The sequence below is a fragment of the Numenius arquata genome, chromosome 9, assembly GCF_964106895.1.
Source record: "Numenius arquata chromosome 9, bNumArq3.hap1.1, whole genome shotgun sequence".
Taxonomy (NCBI): domain Eukaryota; kingdom Metazoa; phylum Chordata; class Aves; order Charadriiformes; family Scolopacidae; genus Numenius; species Numenius arquata.
In genome coordinates, this window is record NC_133584.1 from 38,583,214 (window position 1) to 38,607,554 (window position 24,341).

General features: G+C 35.5%; 1 protein-coding gene across 1 annotated transcript in view; it reads left to right on the forward strand.

The window, feature by feature from the left end:
* The window catches only part of CSMD1 (CUB and Sushi multiple domains 1), a 1,131,310-nt gene that overhangs the window by 707,630 nt on the left and 399,339 nt on the right, over positions 1-24,341 (forward strand). The window contains exon 7 of the mRNA XM_074153404.1: positions 11,305-11,382. Coding sequence (XP_074009505.1) covers positions 11,305-11,382 — 78 coding nt within the window. The remainder of the gene's footprint in view (positions 1-11,304; positions 11,383-24,341) is intronic.

The window sequence follows — 24,341 nt, forward strand, 5'->3', positions numbered from 1 at the left end:
TAAGATTTTTTTTGTCCTAAACTTCACATGTGATTGTTGATTGTGAACAGCTCCCTTTTTGGAAACTAACTTAAACCCTCTTTTCCAGTCTGATTTTCAATCTGTCTGAGAACTTGGGTCCCATAATGTATCTTACATTGACACCTGAGAGTATAAAATACCCAACACCATTAATCACTGGCCTGTATTTTCCCATTTCTAAATTTAGGTTGTTTGATCAAACCTAAGAATTTCAATCCAATAAAAACTGTAATAATGAAATTAATATTTGACATCTTCCCACACATTGAATATATATTTAGCCTCTCTGAAAGAAAGCTTTGATTTTTTTGCATGTATACTTTCGTCCCTGTACTAAAAATATAAGATATCTGTTAGCTTAATATTAGTCTATACCAAGTGATAACGAAAGAGCAGGAGAAAACATTCAGACTGTTTCCTTGTGAATGTGGCATGTACAACATCTAAGAGCTAGCTGCTTAATATAGCTGCTTCTGTAATGTTTCTTTAAAATTCATAATCAAAGTAATTTGGCATATATACTGAGTTCAGCACATCCTTAAGGTAAAACTGGCTGTTCCTCCCATTTTTTGAGCCTTGAAGCTTTTTCTTTTTCAGTGTTTGACATGAACAATAATCTTTGGATTTATTGTTAAAGCCACCATCCCATAAAGGCAACATACATTCTTAAGAGAGATTGGCCATCTTGTCTGTTTCTTTTTCTCAGAATTTAAAGCAAAACCCAAAATTTCACTTAGAGTGACAAAAAGAAAATATATGTATCTAAAACAACCATACTTACCAAGGGTACAGAAGAATTAGACCCTAGGACTAAGCTCTATCCTCAAGACTCTCATTCCAAAGCTTAGGTAGAATTTCTCAGTGCTGACACAGCCATTCATTCTTCAGCTCTTGTTCGTGCTCTGCTTATTCAATGCTAGGTCTTCCACAGTCCTTGTTCGAAGGCACCACTATCCCAAGGCTACCCAGCTTCTAAGACGGGTGTTTTCTATGCTGTTCTGATATAATGAAACTGATGCATCTTTCATAAACTGCATATTTTCCAATGCACAAATATGCATTTGGAAAATGTTGAAGAAACTATAGGTTTCACTAGTGTCTAAACCAGCTAGTAGCAATATAGATGGAGCAGCAGAACATGGACCTAAGAATTTAAAATAAGATTATATGCACAAGTGATGGCGATATGGAAATTATATGGAGTGATGGAGATACGGAGGTTTCAAGGAAACATGCATAATCTACATGCAATCGCAAAAGGAATTAGACTCATTATTTTATATTTGGCACAGACTGAAAGCATTCACTTGGTCAGTTTTTGCATGGGAAGAAATTGGAAACATCAGATAGTCTGGTAGTAGAGATTTGCAGTCTCTTCATTATCTACCATGAAAGAGAAGAGTCCATTCAAGTTCATCTGTGTGATGGATTATAGTCAAACGATCAGTGTAAGAGCTGTCTTTTAGAGATGTTTTCTGTCCAAATTGCAGTTCTCGTTTCTCTACAAAACCTGAAAAGACAGTCAAATACTGACTTCAGAATAGCTTTTTCTGATGAACTTTTTGATCATTCCACTGAGTGGCACTATGGAGATGTTCATGGAGAAGAACCATAAGTCAGCATTTGCCACTATAGCTGAAAGACTATAGTTGAAGTGGCATTCAAACAAGGAATTGAGTGGACCTCATTTTATGATTTATTTTTAGAGTCAATCCCTATGTACTACTACTCAGTGTGTTCTGTGATAGTGTATATTCATAGTGCAAACTGTGCTGATACTATTTTCCAGAACTGTGGAGGACATCTGCAGGCATTGAAGACTTGATGCCTGCTGAACTTGTTTTATTATGATATATCATGCATTGATAGCAAAACAGAGCTAAGGCAGTCTGTCAGGGCAAGGGGCCAGCTAAGTGACATGCAGAAGGTTAATGGAAAACAAGTGGCTGTGCTTCTTTTTAAACTTGCAGATCCTGTGTCAGCTTATACACATCGAAAGAGAAAGATTTGTGTAAAAATCTATTGTGACACCAATTTATCTTGGGGCTGTACCATTTGTTCTCTAGCACTGCACGCAGAGATTTCCAGCACAGGGAGCAGGTGGAAGGTCTGATACTGACAGGCAGTACTGTGCTGGATTGATGTAGCAAGGAAGCCAACTGATCATGAACATACAGCTTTTACAGGTAGCCATATAGCAGAAACATCTATACCCGCTGTGAAGCTCTCTGGAGTTATAATACTGATTAGTAGGGAAGACTTTGAAAGCTGTTAGTGAGGGAAACACTGGGATAGTGTATTAGACAGAATACTCTTCAGGCAGGGAATACAGAAACAGCAGAGGGTTGGATTGTTCCAGTGAGATGATTTAAACGAGACAGCCTATGGAAAATTGTGATGCACATGCGAAAGTCAAGAAGTGGACAGGCGAGAAGCAAAGCTTGTGATGATCCTCCTAGGTTAAGTCTGGGGCCTTGTTTTATCAATGAATTTGTTTTAGAATTCACTTCATAAGCTGAAGTGAATGGTAAGATTGGCAATGATTGTGTTTTCCTATTCTCATAAATACTAAACTTTTAGGAAGAATTCATGGTACAACAGGCCAAAGGGAAGCAGAATAAAACCTAGTGATAGCTAACTGGTCCCACATGACTTTCAGTGATAAGAAAGAAATGTTTGATCTATAAGCAGAATCCAGAGAGAATACTGATGCTGCCAAATGTGGAATTGTAGATCATTTCCTCCTGGGCCAAAAAATGGTAGTACTCCTGTAACTGTGTCTTTGGAGGAGAACCCAGAAAGACTGAGGCACTAGGGCAAAGCAAACAGGGCATTTGATTGGCCTCTGCAATCTGAGTTAACAAAACACTTTATTTCAAAACAGGCGTACTCAACTTGAAGAAAATCAGAGCAATGAAACTAAAGCAAAATGAAAGTGATGAATTTGCACTGTACTGAGATAAATTTGCTAAGTCCCTTCAAGGATAATCCTATGGATGTTATTGCAAATATATCACTGTTTCTTACTGAACTCTGCAAAATATGTAAAGCCTAAGTGTCAATCTTTGTAATAGATATTTGTCTTCCACTCTCAACATACAAAATACTAATTTTTAAAATATAAAAATATTATTTTTTTCCCTGTACCTGTAGCAAAAGCAGAGAACTGTTCAAATACATTCCTTATAGTGACACTGGGCTTCAGGCTGGACAGGAAAGGCCCTGATCACCAGCTACTGGGCAACGTGCTGGTCCTCTTCACCTTCAAATATCTGTACTTGGGAAAAATCTGCAGTGAAAGGCAGCCAAGAGCTGAACTCAGCAGAGCAGCAGCAGAAGCAGCTTGAGGAAGTACCGGCAGATGATGTCAGAATATTTTAGCTCTGAGTGGTAGCCAGTATTCGAGGCCTTGCAGGTTATTTCATGCGGGAATTAAAACTGGCAAGATACTCATATATTTGGGTAATTGGGAAAAAAATGTAATGTCATCCAAGATTTACATGAGGACTGTCACAAAGAATGTGCTAGGAACAAACAGCAAGTGTTAGCTTGCTTGTTATGGAGTCACATAAGGGTATTCTCAAGGTATAACTTTATTAGATATAAAAGAGGGTAAATGAGATCAAGCATAATACTCTGTTAACTGAGCTGTGCTTCTAGTATCTTATCTGACTTCTGTACTGCACAACATTACCTGTTTGCACACATGCACTTAAATGTAGGTGAAATCAATTAATTTCATACACTAGAAATCCTAGAAAACCCCACCAAGGTCTTAGCCACTTACTGTTTCTCAGCCAGATGACTTCTTGTTATGAGTTACTATTATGAAATAATAGAAAATAGGTTTAAAAAATATCTTGATAAGCTAACCCTATAGCAAAGAGAAGCCAAGTATATTTGACTTTGTTTTCAGACCTTAATTTAACACGTTCTTTAAAACTTTTAATGGCTAAGATTCCACAACTTCTCTGGGTAATTTATTCCAGGGCTCCATCACTGTTAAAATGTTTTTTTCTTGTGTAACTGAAGTTTCCTTTGCTACAGATAAAGATTACATGTTCTTGTTCTAGCCCTAGTGGAACTGCGGAGAGTATCTTTCCTCTTTGCAGTTCCCATTTAATGTTTGAAGTGTATTGTAACTCCTTAAAGCCTCTCTAGATTAAAATATTTCTCAGTTATGCCCTACAAATGGACAATTAGTTGTGCTTGATACCATCTTCACTTTCAGTTCACTTTTCCATATTTTTCTTCTGACTAATTTCTATCCTGTCTCCCCTACAGAAAATTACGCAGCCAGAGAATAAGACTAGAAATTCTTGATGCCAAACACTACTTACTACCTCCCATTTGTACAGCATTTGGCTCATTCATGATCAGTTAAACAATACTAAAAAAAGTATTGCTTTTTTAAAAAAAAATTATTTCTTCTACTTTAAATTCATAGCCACCCTGAAAACACATTGCAAATATAGACTTTGTATTGTAATACAGATGGCCTGGTTTGAAATTAATCTTCAACCACAAATTACAAGTTCTCTACAAAACCTTGCATATCAGATATAAGGAACCCAATTTAAACCAAACCAAACCAAAACCTATTAAAAAAAAAAAAAGCTTCACAGTGGGAGAGCTGGGTCTGAAAGGTGACTGCCTCATACTTTCATATTGTCTTTGTAATTATTAGTTAATTAGTAGTTAATAATCTCAGAGAAGGAAAATTTATTTGAGGAGGTCAACAATCTAACTTTTACCTTTTTTAGAGAAGTTTCTTTGGATAGTTTGAATTGTTTTTTTTTTCCCAGTTGTTTTACGTTTAAGTGGTAATTTATGGATGTGTAAGAAGTACATGTAACTATTTATTATCATTTTCTTTAAACTTTTTTTTTGTTTGTTTTAGGTTTTTTTTTAATCTTTATCTAACATTTTCTTTGAGTTAGCACAAGCTTGTATAATGATGGAAGGAAAGACAAACGTATTAGAACGTTTTCCCAGATAGTCCCAGCAGGCAACGTTCTCTGAGAAAACCAAAACCCTCTCCTACATCTTAGAGGACACAGAGCTGCCAACACTCTGTAGGACCTCTCTTAGTATATTTTCAAATATATCTTCAAATAAGAATTAACTGCTTCATGAAGACAAAAACATAATAACAGACAATAAGAAGTACTTCATAATATATTAATAGAATTCACAGAAAATTTGATTTCTTCCCTTGAAATTGTACTTGAAGAACTGGTATACGTTAAAAATAAATTTGTTGGCTTGCAGGTTCCTCTTGTTTATAATCAGTGGTTCATTCAAAAACACCTTCCAGGGTCAGAGAAAAATTGTTAATACAGTGAATTTTCTTTAGATTGCTTTGAGTAGATTTCAGATAGGTTGTCAACATTTTCAAGGTATATGTAGACTTTGCTTAAAAAAAAAAAAAAAAAGCCTGTGTTATCTTCTCAAATCAAACAAAAAACCCAGATGAACCATCTTTGCTCCAAAATGTTGTGTAATGCTTAAACCATGTAATTAAATGGACTCATGAAAAATTAAAATGAAAGAGTCATCAGAGATTTAAATAACTGAGTTTACTTTTGGAAAGATACTGATTCTGCCAGGGTTAAACATTTGTGTATAGCTGTTTTGGTTAATAGTCATAAGTAGTTCGGGTAATGCTTCCTAAACTGCTTATATACACAAAACTTGATTCTCTGTTACTTTGTATTTTGTACAGTTATTTGCACTTATGAAATATATATATTTAAAAAAAATACACATGTGCAGAGAATATTTGAAAGACTAACTGCTTCATGCTTTTATTTAGTCATATGCAATTGCTAAAAATACTGTTTAAAACTATCATGAAAAAGCAAACCTTCAGATTTCATTTCTTGAGCAATTTGGTGTATACCCGAGGTTGGAAGAGCAGTTTCCAAAAAACCAGCCTGGGAAAAAAAACCTGTAGAAAAGAAAAATAATTTTAAAACATTCATTATTATGTGAATTGTAGGAAACCACCCCTGCTGTAATGAGCTGCTGTGTATAATATGCTTTTACAATAGTAGCGGCAGTCGGGCAATTTTTTTGCAAGTAACTGTCTCTTAGAAATCAATGTAAGCAGAATAAAAGCGAGAATTTTTTCCTTTTAAATTGTAGAGAGGTGGGAATGTAGAGAAAGCTTAGTATACTGAAGTGCCTCATGGTCCCAGAAAATAAAGCTGATACTACCGATGACTGTTTTCACTTTAAAAAATAACAAACTCAAGAGTCTTTTAACATTTTAAAGGTGCACCTAAAGTGCGCTATTTCTAAAAATTCAAGCTAGAAATTTATGAGTTTTACAAATATTTTTATATTTCCAGTTCTCTGAGACAAAGAAGAAGAAAAAGATGACTACACGTATTTGGGTGTGATTCAGCCTTAATAAAATATGCTGATTAATAGATTTTTGAAGTCGTAAGACATCACAGTTTATTTTGAACTTGGGCAATGCTCCTCTAAATCTTCTCCCTAATGATAAAAGTTCATTGAGTTCTTTAAATCTTATTGTAGTAAAGGACTCACTGAAACAGTATGTGGAAAAAAATGTAATTTTCTGTTCTTTTAGCAGTTTTTCTGACCTACCATTATATAGCTGATTAAAGAAGTAAAAAAGAAAAGTTCATTAAGGCAACTCTTTGCAATATGTTAATTTTAAGACCTCAAATATTCAGTGAGTATTCTTTGAGCTAAGAAAACATTATAATGCTTACAATAAGCTATATAATAATTAAATCATGGGTGATTTTTCATAATATTTTGAACTAGGCATACACACATTATGTAGAAAAGATCTATTCCACCAGATATACAAAGGTATAACTGAAATCAGAATCTGAAACCATAACTAAATAATTTCAGTGAGGTGAAAATAGCTCAAAATGTATTAGAAGTCTTAAGAACAAAACTATGATCTTACTGAATGATAAACAAAATCTTATAACTACTCCTGATCTAATTAAGTAATCTATCAAAGCTAATAGGAAATCTAATATTTGTGTGAATTTCACTCCAATATAAAACAATGGGTGTCATATAACCCTGATGTTTCATTACCTAGTTGATGGGTCATGAAAGGTCTTTTTGAAGTTCTTCAGACTGCAGTCTGTACATGAAACTTCCTATTGAAATTTATCTGAGCTTAGTAATTTGTGAATATTTTGCTTAAACTCATTGATTATCTGAATTTTCTCCACAATATTAGATCTTGCTTACCCAATCATATACCAATGTTCTAAATATTTAATGTTCTGTTTATATTCATCTTTTCATTTAAGTGAACACAGCCAATTTTCCAGAGTACATTTTATACTTCAAATGCCTTGGGCAAGGAAAATGCAGAGGAGAACTAGCTTTCTAGGACAACTTTTTCAATGGCAGATCTTGAATGTGTCAAACCACCTTTATTCAGATACAGATATAGTTTATTATTATCTTAAAGTAATCTAATATGATTTTTAATATATTGCATGCTAATTTTTTAGAAGTACCTTTTCACAAACAACAAATCTGAGTGCAATATATGTCTATACTATATATATATAAACACATAGATTGTTACCAACAGTTGAAATTTTACTCATTGGTTCATCCTGGGCAATGGGCTCTCAATGGCTCGGCTTGAGCAAAGGGGTTGGACAAGAGGTCCCTTACAACCTCAACACTCTGAGATTCTGTGATTCTGATCCTTTCTTAAAACTATATTTCTGCTAAATTGTCATAATCTTTTCTGCAAGGTAATTGTGGTTGGGGTAAAATGTATTTTCTTCACATGGTTTCAAATATATTAGAAACTAAGAGCTTCATAGAAACCAGAATAGGTTTGAATGAAGGTTTATAACTTGAAAATTTTATTTTAACTTTCATGATCCATTCAAATAATGCCAGACATATATTCTTTTCATGGCTGAGTTTAATTCAGCTATAGCAAAAAGTTAAAGTATGACATCGGTGCTTTCCAGTAGGCTGCTAAAACTGTCTTGGACTTCCAGAGCTCAGGTCTGCCCTCTTTGCTGAATGGGTATCTCATCTCCAAAAGAGTCTTGGAGTTATGATTAACAGAAAAGGTGAAGTGAGTTAATTCAGTTAGCTTAACTGAATGTCTAAGAGAAGACAGCAGAAAGCTATGCAAATTTAAAAAAGTAATCACTTATAAGGTGGAAAGCGCTGTTCATATCTGACATTATTAACATAAACTCATTCCTCTTTTTGTGCTATTAAATGACAAATCATCTTTGAAATCAGGAAAACCTTTTTAATGAAAGAGAAATCAGGAAGTAGAAAAGATGTATCTCAGAAAAGGTATTCAAATGGGATTTAAAAGGTAATAAAAAGTGCAATTTAGGGTATTTCTTTCATGTTACAGAAGGGATTGAACTGGGTCACTCGAACCACAGTGTTCAGTGGTCTCTATTGCTCTTTCAGAGGATGACAGTTTGTATTTTAAAGACTACGCTTGCTTAATTCTTTTTAAAAATAAAAGAAAATACTATGCAGGTCACATGCAAAAACTTACACAAGTATAATAGAGGCAGAAATTTGGTATTTATGTCTCAAACTAGTCCATTTAAGCTCATTGATCCCTATGTCTCACAGATACCTACATTTGGCCGTTAAAATTCTCCAGACGTAAAAGCTCATGTCGCCTAATGTTACAGTCTAAAATGTAGAGATAGAGCTTGAGCAAGTGTTATAAGTTTCTGTTATATTTTATGGAGAGGAAAAGGCATCTCTAGAGGATGATTCATTGTGCCTATCTTAGAAAAGGATTGATTTCCCCCTTGAGGTAGCTATTTCTCTTCATAAAACATACATTTTAGATGACTGATTTTAAGTATTGTGAATCCCCTATCTAATGTTCTTTCAGAGAGATACAGAATGCCTTTTTCTTGACATGTGAAAAACTCCAAGGATGGAAACTAAAGGACCTATTTCAATGCTTGACGGTCCTAATAGTGAAAAAGTTTTTCATATATCAAGCCAGAACCTCTCTTGTTTCAATTTATGTCCACTGTATTTCAAATAACGCTGATGGGTATCATTTTTCCCTATTCTCAAGAAGCGTGTTTCAAGTATGTCTAACAAATGCCTTCAGTAGTGAACTCCCACAAGGAACTGGAGTGATGATTGCTGCTTTCACCTTAAATGGGGTCACAGGACAAAGAGAAGGAAGTTAGTTCTTTTAGTTATAGTTAGTTATAGTTCTTTTCGCTATCCACCATGTAACAACTCAATGGTTTTACCACTCATCCAAGAATGTAAGCAATATGGCTTTTGAATCCTCCAAGAACTGCTTACATGTTTTACATGACACAGTTTTTAATAAATTGTGAAATTTATGCTGGCAGAGGGTCCACAACTCCAGCCAATATCTGAAATATTCTTTACAAGAGTGGTGCTGTTCATTTGCCATAAAGTATGGAGTAATTTTAATATACTGGTTATGCAGCCTAAGAAAACAGAACAGAAAGTGGCACTTGATGGAAATTTTAGTACCTCAGTCTAGAACGTAATCCTAAGGAAACCATATTCATGAGGTTTAACCTTCCAGAAGCCCTTGGGGATATTAGCCTTATTGTCTGCATTGATGTCTCTGTATAATATGTTCCAGTCTTCGAAGAAAAGAAACCACCACACTGCTATCAAATCCATTTCATCCCATGCGACTACAATTGTGATTCAATCATCTTTCATCATTTGAACACCTGTTTTCCAGGTTTAGACATAAAAGTCTGCGCTTGTAACGTACATAGCACAAAAAGTACTTTCTGCAGTGCTTATCCAATTTTGGCACTGAAAAAAATCCTGCTTCACTCTGAGGTTGAAAAAGCAGCAAAAGTCCAATATAGAAACAAATACAATGAAAACACGATTTTTAATACGATATTTAAAGACACGTTAACTTGCTGCTCCTACTGCTTCACTTAGAAATATTTGCATACAGATCAGCATATAGTATAGTAATCATAAAATTTATCCCACACATTAACAAAAAGTACAACTGATAATCTGTGATTAATTTAGCATGAGGTACAAAGTACTGCCATTTTAAAAAAGTTTTTGATTTTTTATTTCTGTTTGTATCTAGAATAAATGGCTGCATTTTAAGATTATTAACTACTGCAAGCTCTAGAATAGAAAAGTATTTAATATGAATGGGGAAAGGATTACTACTTTTTGTAATTTTTTATTACTGATGTATCATGATGCTGTTGTTAGCATTCTGATACACAAACTCAGGCACGAACTATTTGCTATTGCTAGTGGTTTTTGCACAGTAGTTTTGAATTGTCCGGGCTCATTTCACAATTATATTCTACATCTGATTTTATTTTCAAATGATCAAGTTGTTCCCAAGTCATAGAAGTAATTAAATTCCTGCAAATGTGTCCTTATATTTGCCCTTTTTTCCTAGCATTACAATTAAAACTCTACCCCATGTGTTCCTTAAAGTATAACTGCACTAGTTTCTTCTCATGTCTCTTCCTGCTTTGCTCCTGGTCCCTTGTACAAGGTGCCCTGGCTGCTTAGTAGGGATAGGCTGGGAGTTTATCAGCCATTCAACTGGCTAAACAGAGAAAACAGATATTAAACCTCTAATGCATCTGTTCTCTCTAACCAAACTTTGTCCCCTTGAGAGCTCTTACTCTCTTTCTAATTCAGTCAAAATTGCCCTGTAGATTCAAAAGCAGTTATGTGAGCCAAAGAATGTAACATACTGTGATCCTATAACATTAATCTCCTTAGCAAACTGAACTAAAAACATGTCTACTACTGAAGAGTGAATCAAATAAAAGCAGATGTGAATATCGCATTTAAAGCTTGTGGTCCTCAGATATGTGTAGATAATGTACTGTACACATTATGTAAGAAATAAGTTTTTAAAATGTTTAAATTCTGTGATTTAGAGTTGATAATTAATGGTTCTATAATTAAGATTTTGCCATATGCAGTGGCAAATATAGGAAATTCATACATGATTAGGACAGGTTTTTCTTCTATATGACTCTAAGGAAACTTGGATTCAAAATATCGCAAATCCTGATAACATCTGTTTAAAAAGGATGTCTTCTGAAACATGATAAATGGTTGTGTTTTTGTAAAGATTCTCACAGAAACTGCAGTTATTTGAATCTGCTTGTAAGATTCCTGCATAGCTTAGTATTGATGTAATGTATGATTTGGCTGCTATATGTCCTTTCTATAAGGTTTAATAATGAATTATCTTTTTTTTTGGTTTGCTTGTTTTCTCAGTGAAAAAAGCAATTGAACTGAAATCAAGAGGAGTCAAGATGTTGCCCAGCAAAGACAGTAACCACAAAAATTCTGTCTGTAAGTTGTTTATACCATTACCTTTAGTGACTGAATATATATTTTGGAGTCCTATTAAATATACAAATCAAAGGGAGAGGTGTTGGGAAGCTATGGTCATTAAATGGTTATTATGTTTTCAATTGTCACTGAATTAGAACTCCTCTGGTAATACTGAGAGTGTAGGAAGCAGAATATGATGTTGTAATATCTGAAAAATATGGGTATATAGGAAAAAAACCCATTTTATATATCAGGATATTTTTGTATATCAGGATATTTAGAATTTAGAGATGCAAGGCAAGTTAGCAAATCCAGGCAGAACAGTGCCATATAGAATTTATTAATTCAGTACTGAAGGCAGTGAAGGTCTCTTAGCATTTTGGGGATCTAAGTTTATATTTTCTGATCTTTTTTCTTCCCCTCAGTTAATATCACAGCTCTAATTCATTCCACCTCATTCCACCACACTATGTCCTGGTGATTGCCTCTTTCCACTCCTGTGATATAGCACATTAGGGGTTAAGAACTGCTGTAATTCCCAACTTCTCAAGAAGATGGAGATCACAGCATCACCTTCCCTTCATTGCAAGCTCAGTGCGCTCTGGAATGACACCTGTTTAGTCCCTCTACACCTTTTTCCCCAGATATAGTGTAGCGGTAAAATCAAGATGCTATCTGGGGGACTATAGGGACATTATTTTTTTCACTTTCCCTGAACAACTGACAATGTGATTATTATCCTGAGAGCTCTTTCTCCATTAACCAGGCCAGTCTTGAAACAAGAAAAATAAGATAATCTCCTATTTTGGAAAGCAGAGAGTCCCTTAGCCCCAGAAAAGCCAGAGGGTAAGCTAGTGCTCACCCACAATTCATCAAAAGTGATGATCACTAAGATGTATTTGAATAAATAATTCTTCGTGTAATAACACTGAAGTCAGTGGAGTAAAAACCTGGGGTGTTTGTCTCATTGTGTGCTGTTCTGCAAGTACAGAGAGAACAAGGGTCTTGAAGGCTAATGTCTAGGGGATATGATTTCGTCTCTGTTTCTTTAGTGCATTGTTTAATGCAAAATAAGTGTGTTGATATGCGCACTGTAGCAAAAGAGGCATGATAATTTTCTGCTTTAAATATTGCACATTGATGGTGTGGCACTCAAAAGGAACTTTTTATGCAAGGTGTAGCAGAAAAAGTTGATCCATCTCTTTGGTGTTTGTATCTGAATGGGTGATTATTTCATTATTTATAAGTTACTTCTGGGAGCTGTGTGATCTCTGCTTACGCTCAGAGCACATGCTGTCAGACACCACATTTAATTACAGAAAGTGGAAGTAAGACAGACTATGGAAGAAATTATAAGGCAGTCTGCTGTTTACTTCAAATGTAATGTCTTTTGTCTTTTTTTTTCTTTGTGTTTCAACTTGTGAAGCTTTATTATCATGCCTGACTTTTCAACATAAATCTAAGAAATGCATTATTATTATTATCATTACTTTCACATATATGAACTTTATAAAAATAATAAGATTAAAATATGAACAGTTGAATTCAATGTATTTTGCCGCTCTTTATAACGTAAGCCTTCAGTATTTAACCATTTTTCTTGCTAGTAATTACGTAGATGGAAAAAGTAATTGGGTATTCAGCTTCAGAGAACTGATAAGAATGGATATTACCTTTTGAAGCCAATTAACAACTCTCTAAAAAAAGTAAAGACTAACACCTCTCCCCATTTTAATTTGTTAGATCTTTTTAATATTCTCTCTATATGTAACAGAAAGCTTACTTTTTTGTTTTGGATTATGAGGGGTAGATTGAATGCGAATACCGGCATGGCAAAAGCTGTGAGAGCATGTCCTGCAAACCCCAAGATCTTCAGGTTTCCCACAACTCTTCCTCCCAAGCACAACCTGAGAGCAGCTGCAGAAACCATTTCACAGTGGCACAGCAGCAGAAAATGTTACCAATGTACTGATAATTCCTTGTGGAATGCAGAATAGTGTTTCAGTCGTGTATAGTGATATCTCACTCCTCTCCTCCTGGACCTGCCTGGATTCCTGGATGCTTTCTTTCAATTGTTCTGCCATCCTTTATAAAGAGTCAGGTAGCAAAGCATGGCTTTGGGATATAGGTACCTTGGTAGATTTGCTATGGGGAAAGAAAAAAAAAATATATTGTGTCACTTCCCAGGGAAAGAACAGGTTTTTGCCTTTTTTTTTTTTTTTTTTTTTTTCCTTTTTTCCTTCTTTGGTACACCTGAAGGAAACCTATCGAGTTATTGGTTGCCATAATACTCCTGCCAGGTAGTACCCTTAAGCAGTGGGCCAGATGCAGTTGAATCATGACTGATTTATGCAAGGAAGTGGGAAAAGGATGGGAAAGATAATTGAACTAAAATATGGTCCTGGTTCATCCAAACTTTGTACTTGACAAAGTTTTGGAACACTAAACTGGGAGGAAGTAAATGGACAGGCAGTTCTGATAGTTACTTTTTCACAGTTGGTCCTCATTAGTGCTTGAGCTGCCACAAACACTGGCCAAATCCAATGCTAAGCATATTTCCCCTTGGTCGTCTGAAGCTGATCTCTCAGAGGAGCAAGGAGAGAGCTATAGTTTATGAATCTGCTTAGGGGAAGTAAATCCAATTACATCTGGCTTGGTGTCCATCGGTTCAGTTGCAGGCTCGGTCTACTCACTTTTGTTCCCTTACTTAGTCATTCTGATATATTCCCAAAGGGAATTACTTGATCCATCATCACTCGCTCTCATTCTAACATGGAATAAGCTTGCAGAGTTTGTATTCCTAATGCTTGTAGCCTTTTTCTAAAACTGCTATGACTATAGTTTGCATTGTAACTGATTAGATAAACATTGTTTTGATTGCTGGCTCTCATACGAATGTGTCTTCATGCCAATATTCCTGCCCAGCAGCTCTGTCAAAGGGTATTACCTCTAAATATCTGGGCGTTATCTCTACAGTAGAGAGGTTGTACAGGGAGTATCCTGTACATCCAAGAGAAGGAGAGCCCTAATGAAGTAGGCCATTAGGACAGACCATCGTTAGGCAGCCACAGTCCTTATCAAAGGCTTGTTTTCTGGGCAAGTAGGAGACCCTTGTAGTTTATCTTTTCAAGTCTAGCCTCTAGATACCATACGTACCATACAGTTACTGCTGGTTTTTCCACTATCCATTCCTGTGAAGGGTAATGAGCGAGTGCATGTCTTGATCTCTTCAGGACACCAGTTTAGAGAATATTGGGAAGGGAGGGCCATAACTGGCACCTCTCTGAATCTTTGACCCCTGTGTAGCCCACAGCAGCTGTCCTGGGTTGAGAGACACAAGACTAACTTTTCTTCTAATGCTGGGGAAAATTTTACTTTTAGAAGACACTAGTGTCTGAATTTGTGAAAATATTTACTTTATAGCCAGCCAGGCTCCGTGGGATTCAAGGTTAGCGTTTTCGAGCCTTGCCAGGTGCAGGGACAAGGAGGAGCAAGGCCTGGGCATTTGACCCAGGCTGGCCAACAGGAGTATTTCATACCATGAACATCACATTCAATATAAATTACAAGTTTGTAATTTATACAAACTCTCTCTCCCTGATGGCGGTGGGTCCAGACAACTCCTTGCCCCGGTGCCGGAGCCCTGAGGCCTTCCCTTCTTCCCAAAGCCATTGCACCCGTAGTGTCCGATACTTGCTATCCACTGCTGGGAGTGCACAGCTTCCTACTGATAGAGTTGGCTGAGTATAACTCCTGTATATCTTATATCACTATTGGGATTAATACTGGTTTTTTAGTATTATTGTTAATTATTTGTTCTTAGTCTATTAAATCTATTTATACTTCAACCCTTGTATTTCTTTGTGTTCCCCCATTCCCCTTTCCGGGTGGGGAGGGGTCATCGGGTGATAGAATAATTGTCTAACGACAAGAGATTGTTATGGGTTCTCTCAAACCATAACAGCAGCTCAGAGCAGAGCAGGGTTAGGAGAGCCCTGCAGCCCCTGATGCCCCCAGCCCTGGTGCTGCAGTCCTGGGGCAGCCTCCCGCTTCCAGGCCTCCTCACCAGCAGGAGGACAGAGCAGAGGAATGCAGCAAGCTCATGGTAAATGCCACAGAGGTTCAGTGAGGTGAGAGCCATCATATAAGTTGAAAAATGGAAATGCTTATAGGGTTTATGTGGTGCATGCAAATCTGTCAGTGCAGTAACGCTAGAAGGGGAAGGCAGCAGCGGGAATGAAGTGGCTGGGAGAGCTGATTTCCTGGCTTTGCTCTTGTTAAAATGCAGCGTGGATAGCAGCTCGAGCCATACAACACAGCAAACTGCAAGGAACATCCATATTCTGGAATAGCCACAAATATTAGCAGATGAAGTCTGAGTGATTCTTTAAAAAATATGGCATTCATATTGCACCATGTTAACGCTTCATAGAAATTGCTGAAAAGTGTGACTGAACCTTACTTTTCAAAGTATTTAGTGTGTGAACTACTGCTTTACAAAGTGAGAGGTCTGTAGGTAATCACTCAGTTAAAACCTCTTAAACTACACTAAAGCAATTTCAGGCTTCTGTAGTATTATTTGAAAATGTATTTCAGAATATCAGTAAAACACATGTTAAAGGGTTTGAAGACCATGATTTTAGCATAAGATTAATACATCTTCTGAAAGCTTAGCTACCGAGTGTATCTAAACAGTTCTTCACTCTGAAGATGATAAAAAGAGCTTTTTTAAGACAATGATTTTTGCCACGTAGAGCCAAAGAACAAATGAGCTTACAGACTAAGTATTGATTGGTTGCAGTGCATTAAGGTGAATTAATGGCACATGTTGTTGAGACTATAGTGATTAATACCAAAACAGGATTCCATTGCTAATTCTGTGTAAGAAAGAACGAATGACAGCAGTCATTTATTTTGTTATTGGGTAACTCTGAAAAAAGTGGCTTACTACATTGCAATGTAAAGTTAAAAATATGTTCATGGTAAAATTTTAGGATGGAATTTTGTAGCTTACCAATATATTCTTCACATTTTAAATAAAATGACAGTTTAATCTTCTTGACGTTTGGCTACTGGTAAACTTACTTTGATAGAAGTAAAATGATGACTAGTAAAAGTTTTGCTCTTCAGTTAATGAAAGAGTATTTCCCTAAGAAGGACAATATTGGACTAAATAGTTACACTTAATAGCACAATTTTGCTTTGTTCTTATCCCTTAGTAAAGAAGAATTTATTTAAGAACTCTAAATTTTGAAAAGATCAATACTTAGAAATCAATTGCAAACCGGTGTACAATCAAGTTAACAAACTGTACTACAGGCGCTGAAGGTCATCTCAAGTTGCAGTTATAAAAGATAAAACTATTGCTAATTACTACCTTTTTGTAATGAAATTTATAACTTGTCGTGATATAAATATAAATTTCTTATTATTGTTTGATATTTACATTATCTTCTTCATAGTTTCCCCCAAAATATTTTATTTATTAATTAATTTTTAGGATATTTTTCCCAAATTACTTTAGGATAAATTAAAAACTGTGTAAAAATTCCATATTATTATTTTTGGAATGCACATGTGAAGAAAAAATTTCCACCAAAAATTCTAAATTTTTTTGTATGCTTGCATTGTATTGAATCCTTACAGTTAAAAAAAGCCCCATTTATGTTGAATTTCAGTTTTCACAGGCTATCACATGCTGTGTGGGGGTCAAATCATAATTAAGAAATACTGTTAAATCTTCATTGTTCTGATGGTTTTCAATCTCGAATTTAAAACAAACAAACAAATAAAACGACATCAAAGCTATCTCACTCTCTAAAGTTATACTCTAATCTTACATGAGTTTAAACTAATCAAGTATAGCATCTAATGTGTTATCCTTAATTAATGATGGTATTGATCACCAATAAACATGATGCAAAATAAAACACCCAAGTAATTACAGATACTTGTGTGTCAAAAGATCCTATGCTTTGGATCTTGTGTACTTAAGAGCTCTCAATATGCAGCCTGGTTTTCCCTGTGACTATTTTAAATAATACATGAAACTATATTAAAAAAATATATATTAACTAAGTATGAACACTAAGGTAAAATAGAGTGACCTTAGAAACTAAAAAGAAAAAAAAAATAAATTATCCTCCTGGCAAGTAGAGTTTGTTCAGTTAAGTGTTCAGTTAAAAATAAAGAAAAAAGAGGGAAGTAATACTTAAAACACTGGCACTTTTATACAATAGGTTAAGGGATGGATCGTGGCATCTTTAATATTAAAAGTATCCTTGTTGTATAGGTATATGCATATTTATATGTATACATACACACACACATATACATACACAAAATTGTAGATAAATATGTAACACATGGTATTCCATTACACTATGTACTGTATATCTAATAAGAGATTAATTACTCTATTTCCCCTTTTCCTGGGTATTATAGGATGAAATTGGGCAGTAGGAAAAAAAAAAATAACTGCAGCATTAACCTCTAAGTGTTTTATAAAGCTTTAATGAAACAGGAGGGATAATTACCCTGATATACTTTGTCCTATCACAGAGTAATACAGACTTGCCCAAGTGTTAAAGAATGTAGGATCTTCAGAGGAGATGAGTATCCCTATGCAATGAAATTCTACAGTGCTATTTTACTAGATTGTATAAATTGCTTCATAAATCAGGTTAGTGAATTATACTTGGTGTTTCTAAATAAGCCTTCATCACGGCAGGAGTTTAAATATCTTTTAAAATACTATGCAAAAATCTTGCTGTGAACAGAACTACTGCCTAAATATATTTCTGAAGAAAAGCATTGCTAGTAGCTACAAGCCAAACAAGGTGCTTCATCAATTATTTAATAAATCATTTGCATATATAATTTGTAAAATAACCAGGAGAAAGCATCTATTAAAATATGTAAAACAAGATGTAATCTGATTGAATTATGGATGGTTTAAATGAATTGTTATCCAGCTAGGAAGCTGAATCTAATCTTAAATAATTTTTATATACAATAACAGAACATTACTGATTATCCAAAGAGAATGTTCATACTGTAGGCTAAATTGACATTGAATTTTGTTATTTTCAAAGTCAAAGACTTAAGAATAAGCAACCTACTTTTAGCAGTTACAATCTCGTATAAATTAACTATTCATATGAAATTTAAATATAAATCTTAATACTTTTCTATAGCTTCGTTGGTTTAACCGCTGTGCACAGCTCTGGTAAAAATATAGATGTGGGCAGTAAATAGGTTGGCAAAATGAAGTCTCTGTAGATTCAAATAATGTATGTAAATTATGAAGGCATTCAGAACTTGTGGGTGGATGAATTCAGACTTCTGGAACATAAAAACATTAAAACAATTTTAATTAAAGGAAGAAGTATGACACTGGTCTATTCAGTGAAGGTGTGCTGCAGAATACAGATACCCTTACTGTCAAGTCCTTTGGAAGAGTCAGAGACTTCCCACCTCCTGCAAGGAGATTTCAACTTTCCACAAAGGCTAACACTACAGTTTTAAAAGTTAAACACTAGCTGCATAGTTCATGCGTGTTGAGTATGTATTCAGACCCTGGTTTTCTAAATCCAAATTGTGAGAGAATATCTTCAGAGTTTGATAGAAGGTCTTAGACTATTTTCCTTCTTCAAAATTCCTTCTTTACATTGGGAAACACTTCAGAAAATAATTTCAGCTGTGTTGGCATAGCATCTCACTGTCAGTTGTTAGCCTGTCACACTGGAACGTATCTATTCCTGCAGCTCTTCTGAGCAGAACTGCAAAGTGCCCGTGTCAGATAAATTAGCTGTCACCTAACAAAACTCCCATGTTCCAAACTTATCAGCTTCAGACCAGTTTGAGTCCAGTACTCCTTCTTCACTTGGAAAAAGTAAAAAATTTACACAACGCTTGAACAATGTATCAATTTCCTCAATGATGTTTATTGAAGAGCTTGATATATTTTTGGAATGGGACCAAAAACCCCAAGAATGATCTGAAATGGAAATAAATACATTGGGTTACAGTTGGAAGGAAAGGACTAGTTGCTGATTTAGGGAGAGAGGATTATTCAGCATGATGTGTCCTTCCACTGATTCACTGAAATTGATAGAACAGGTTGTTCTTTGAGAAACAAAAAATGGTTACTCAACTACATAATTTTAAAAATATAAACATAAAATCCCCAAAATACCTGCCTATGTTCTCTGTTATATGTCAGCATGCTCAAAAAAGAAGAGACTGTAAGTGTGGTGGTCTGACTTGTATGTACGTTTCTATAATACAAGCCACCTGAACTCAGGTAAGAGTGACAAGATCACTTTGTCATATATCAAAGAAACGTAAGTTTTAATATGCATGATGGTGATCAAAAAATGTTTAATTATGAAAGGTTTTAATCTAACAGAAAATAATTATATCTCAAAGTCCATATTGTTCTGCTAATCCAACTGTTTATTTGATTTCTGTCACCTCGCTGTCACAATATTTTCTGCTTCAGGCTCCTAGCATGAAAGAAGTTCTCCTGCATAAGCAAAAGAGTTGTGTGAAAAATGTATGCATATATGCATACCTTCCCCAGTTTAATGCTTGTGAACTGAACTCTGATGCTCAGTGTCTCTGCTAGAGGAGCTATGAAGTCAGTGAATTATCAAATTAACAAGAGCAAAACAGTATGGTTTCTCTAAGCTGGCATTTTGTGTGGTGTATACTATTTTATTCAGGATGCTACTTTTTATTGCCATATCAGCATTTCCTTCATGTTTTTGAAGTCACATGGGAAACCTGTTTTGTACTGAGAAGTCGTGTTGCTTTCTCAATTCTACCAGGCTTTGTTTTTAGAAGTCTGAAAATGCATCCACAGCAGAGAGTAGCAGAGGCTAAATTAAACTCCTTTGTCATAAATGACAAGCGCTTATGTTAAGATTAAAAATATAGCATGAAGCAACACCACCTCCTTGGATATTACCTCAAACCAGGACATATATCTGTGGAATCAATTAAAAATTGAATCCATATTTTAGCATATGAAAGTTCAAAACCACTTAAAATATAATTTTTGTATTCTTTTGTTTTGTTTTGTTTTTCAGTTAAGTTAATCATAGTCATTTCTGGTTTAGTCCTGAAACATAGCCTCTCTTACTCATTAGCACTTTTCTCATGACAGAGGATGAGACTTTCTGGTGAGGCAGAGCTTGTTTCTCGCATCACTGTTATAAAAACAGAACATGCCCTGAATTTCAGTCAGGTTTGCTATAAAATCATTTTTTCTGTTTTTCAGTGTTTCAGTTCTTACTCTTCCATCACTCCTTGCCTTATTGTATGTATTGCATCTTAATTTTGTTCAGAGAAGCCCATATGGTGCTGTGTTTCAGATTTGTGACCCAAACGATGTTGTTAACACACCAGAGTTGTGACTATGGCTGAGCAGTGCTTACAGTGTTCAGGCTTTTCTTTTTCTCATTCTGCCTCCCACAGCTAGTAGGTTGGGGTGGGAAAGAGTTTGGGAGGGGACACAGCTGGGACAGCTGACCCAAATTGCTAAATTGTCGGAAGGGATGTTCCATGCCATATAACAGTAGGTTTGGCAATGAAGATGGGTAGTCTTTCCAAGATAGGCATTGCTAGGAGGCTTGCTGGGCATTGGTCTGCTGGGGAGGAGGTAGCGAGCGATGGGAGGTACTTGGGAGGTAGCAAGTGATGCCTTTGCATCACTTAGGCATTTTTTTTCCTCCTTTTTTTCCCTTTCACCTGTTAAACTGTTTTTTTTCTCAACCTACAAGTCTTTTACCCATTTTTGCTCTTCTAATAGTTTCCCCTATCCCGCTGGGGAGGGGGTGAATTGTGTGAGGGGCTGGTGAGTGCTTAGTTGCTGGCAGATGTCAACTCACCACAAGGCAGAAAAATTTCACTAACCATAACATAATTCCTTTACCAAATCAGTCTCTTCCAAATCTCTCTGCCATGCTATAGCCTCATTGTCATGTCACGTTTCCCTCCCTTCTTCATGTCTTTACACAGTCATTTCTCAATCCCAAAATGCCCAGAGAGCTTCAGTCTCCCTCCATCTCCTTATTCCTTCATTCCTCCCATCTGGTAATCTCCCTTCTTCCCTGATTTCTCTCCCCAGCTCTCATTTATGATTATCAACCTTTCTTCATGCTCTTTGCCATTCTTCTCCCTAGCTATCTCAGTGTCTTTCTTTTCCATACCAATTTTTTTCACTCCACTGGTATTTTCAAACCTTCTGACTGCTGCATTTAAATAGAGCTCTTGTTCCCTCTATATCTGAATCAGGCAACTGGCTTCTCCTCTCAGGAAGGCTTGGTAGAAGAAGAGTAGGTGGTTGTACAGGAAAGACCATCTCTCAATTCAGAACACAGAACTGGATGTTCATTGGTCTCTGAAAGTGGAGAGTATTAGAGGTGACAGCACACATCAACATTTTTTAGGTTTTGTTAAATTTGACATACATTTGGGATGCACTTTTGGAGCTGTTTCTATCAATCACCTTGAATTATTGTTTTCCAAAGACCTCCCATTTGGCCATTTCTAGTAGATGTTGGAAGAGCAAAATGCACATCCTTGACACAAAGGTCACTTTCACAACAAATATAAGTTTTGAAGTATGGTGGTGCTAATATATTCCATGGAAAAGGTCATTGTCATTTTTTTAGTATGGAGAATTGGATTTTTCTCATGGTGCTCTCAAAAGTGAATGAGTTGAATAAACAATAATAATTTTAATTTAATAATATTTAAACAGTAATAAATAAATCCAAGGCAGACATGTGAAAAAAGAGAATTTAAGCCCCAACAGCCTCTGGTTGATAAAGGTATGTACAAGTGAAAGAAGAATTTTAGCAAGGACATTGTTCAGCAACTTTAAAACAATTGAAAGCATCAGCCCTGCCTATAATAATTATCTGTTCTTAGTTCCTGTTTTGCCATCCACTGAAGTCCCTTCCCTAAAATGTATAATTAGACATTAGTACTTTAGGCTTTAGAGAAGTATTACACAACCTCACTGATGAACTGCTGAAATATTCAGGCTAAATGTCACAGACATTTATAACTAAGGGCATGGGAACTCAAAATTCACTTTTTAGGGAAACTGATAAGGCATATATAGAGAACATAAGAAATAAAGCAAAGACTACATATTTTTTTTGGATGGTTTTCATTACAATACAACAAAAGTAAAGAAGTGTAAACTAAGAGTATATCAGGACAGGATAAATTAATGCAGTCAGAAGTCTAAGAATTCCCTGGTTTTCCTGGTCCCTATGGGCCATCCACTTTGGTTAGCTCCTTCCAGTTTTTATTGTAAAGTATGCAGCAACCAAGCAAAGGGCACCACTTGGGTTCTGATGTCCTCAGAAGAGGAAAAGCTTGCCTCACGCTCTTCTGGGTATGATATAAAGGGTTGACGCCACATGAGCTCAATTTTACACATCCGGGATTTTATCCCTACTTGAGGAATTTACATATGAATTCTGCCGTTAAGTGGCTCAGGTGTGACTTGTGAGTTATCTCCGTCCTTGCTCAGCTATTGACTTTGTCAGGTAGGGTAGCCACAATTTGCAACAAGATAAACACAGAAGAGGAATGAAATTTAAAAAAAAAAAAAAAAAAAAAGAGAGAAAAAAAGAAAAATGTAATGAATATCTTTATTTCACAGTTCAACAGACAAACTAGTGTTTACATCACTTCCGCATTTACATGTAAATGTGAAAGCTTTCATATGGGTGTAACGTTCACACATATCTATACAAACACTTCTACAAGGTCTTAAAAACCTTCATTCTCCCTAGTAAACAGTCATTTAGGTTGTTTCAGTCAGTGTCAGTGTAAAAGTGCCGGGTAGATTTTGTTTTGGCTTCTTTGCTGCTTGTTCCTATAGCTTCATTTCATTAGTGCAAATTCTTTGTTAGGCTGTTGAGTAGGTACGTTGTTTTAGCAAACACCCGTTTTATTGACAAAAGTTGTCTACAGCCCTGTAATTCTGTTTAGTTGAATTTTTCTGCCTTCAAGTTTTTTCTGCCTCCTGCTGACTCAATATGGGATAAGCACTGATAAGATTTCTGAGCGGTACATTTAGCTGGAAACAACAGAGGGTATAAATAACAGAAAAAGTCTCTCTTGGTAAAGAAATTAATGTGGTAAAAATGTAAAAAAAGGAAAACTGGTGATAAATCAGAATAAAGCCATGAAGACCTTTTGGATGAACCTTAGAGAAAATGAGATGTTAAAGGGACGTGACACAGTTTGTTCTAACAGCAAGCTTATTAACACTTCAGGCTTACAATGCTGTTCTCTACCAACTAATAAAAAGAGTCCATCTGTTACACACCAGGTAACTAAAGCTCATAAGGAAAAATGCTTGGCAAACGGAGAAGAGACAAATCTGTCCAGTTATCTGGAATTGGATTATGGTATTGTAATTCTCCAGAACCATAACAGCTATTTTGCATTCCATATTAAAGATTATATACATTAAATACAAGTACACCAGTCCTTTTGGTCTACTTGCATCACTATTGCTTAGGGCGTTTCCAAAATGTCTAATCTGATCTAACAATAAAGATTTTAATCTTCTTTTTCATGAGACACTTTAAATGCAAAATAATAACAGCATGGTAATTATAGGTATATTGGAGAAGCATACTGGCTTCCTCTCACAAAATGTAGGAACAGCATCTCAATGAGTGACATGTTATTGTTAATGCTATATACTTTTAAAACAATTTCATACTCCTTTCTCACCAAAATACGTGTACATTAAAATATACGTGTAACATTAAAATAATGGTTTAATTTTTCATATTGTTAGTAATGCGTTCTCCATGTCTGTTGGTAGTCCTGGTTAATGTTATAGGTAGACAGTGCTAAAGGGGACAATAGAGTTGCAGCTTATATTTTCTCTTTCATTTTTCTATTTCATTTCTCGTATAGACAGAATGAAACGTTTGTTA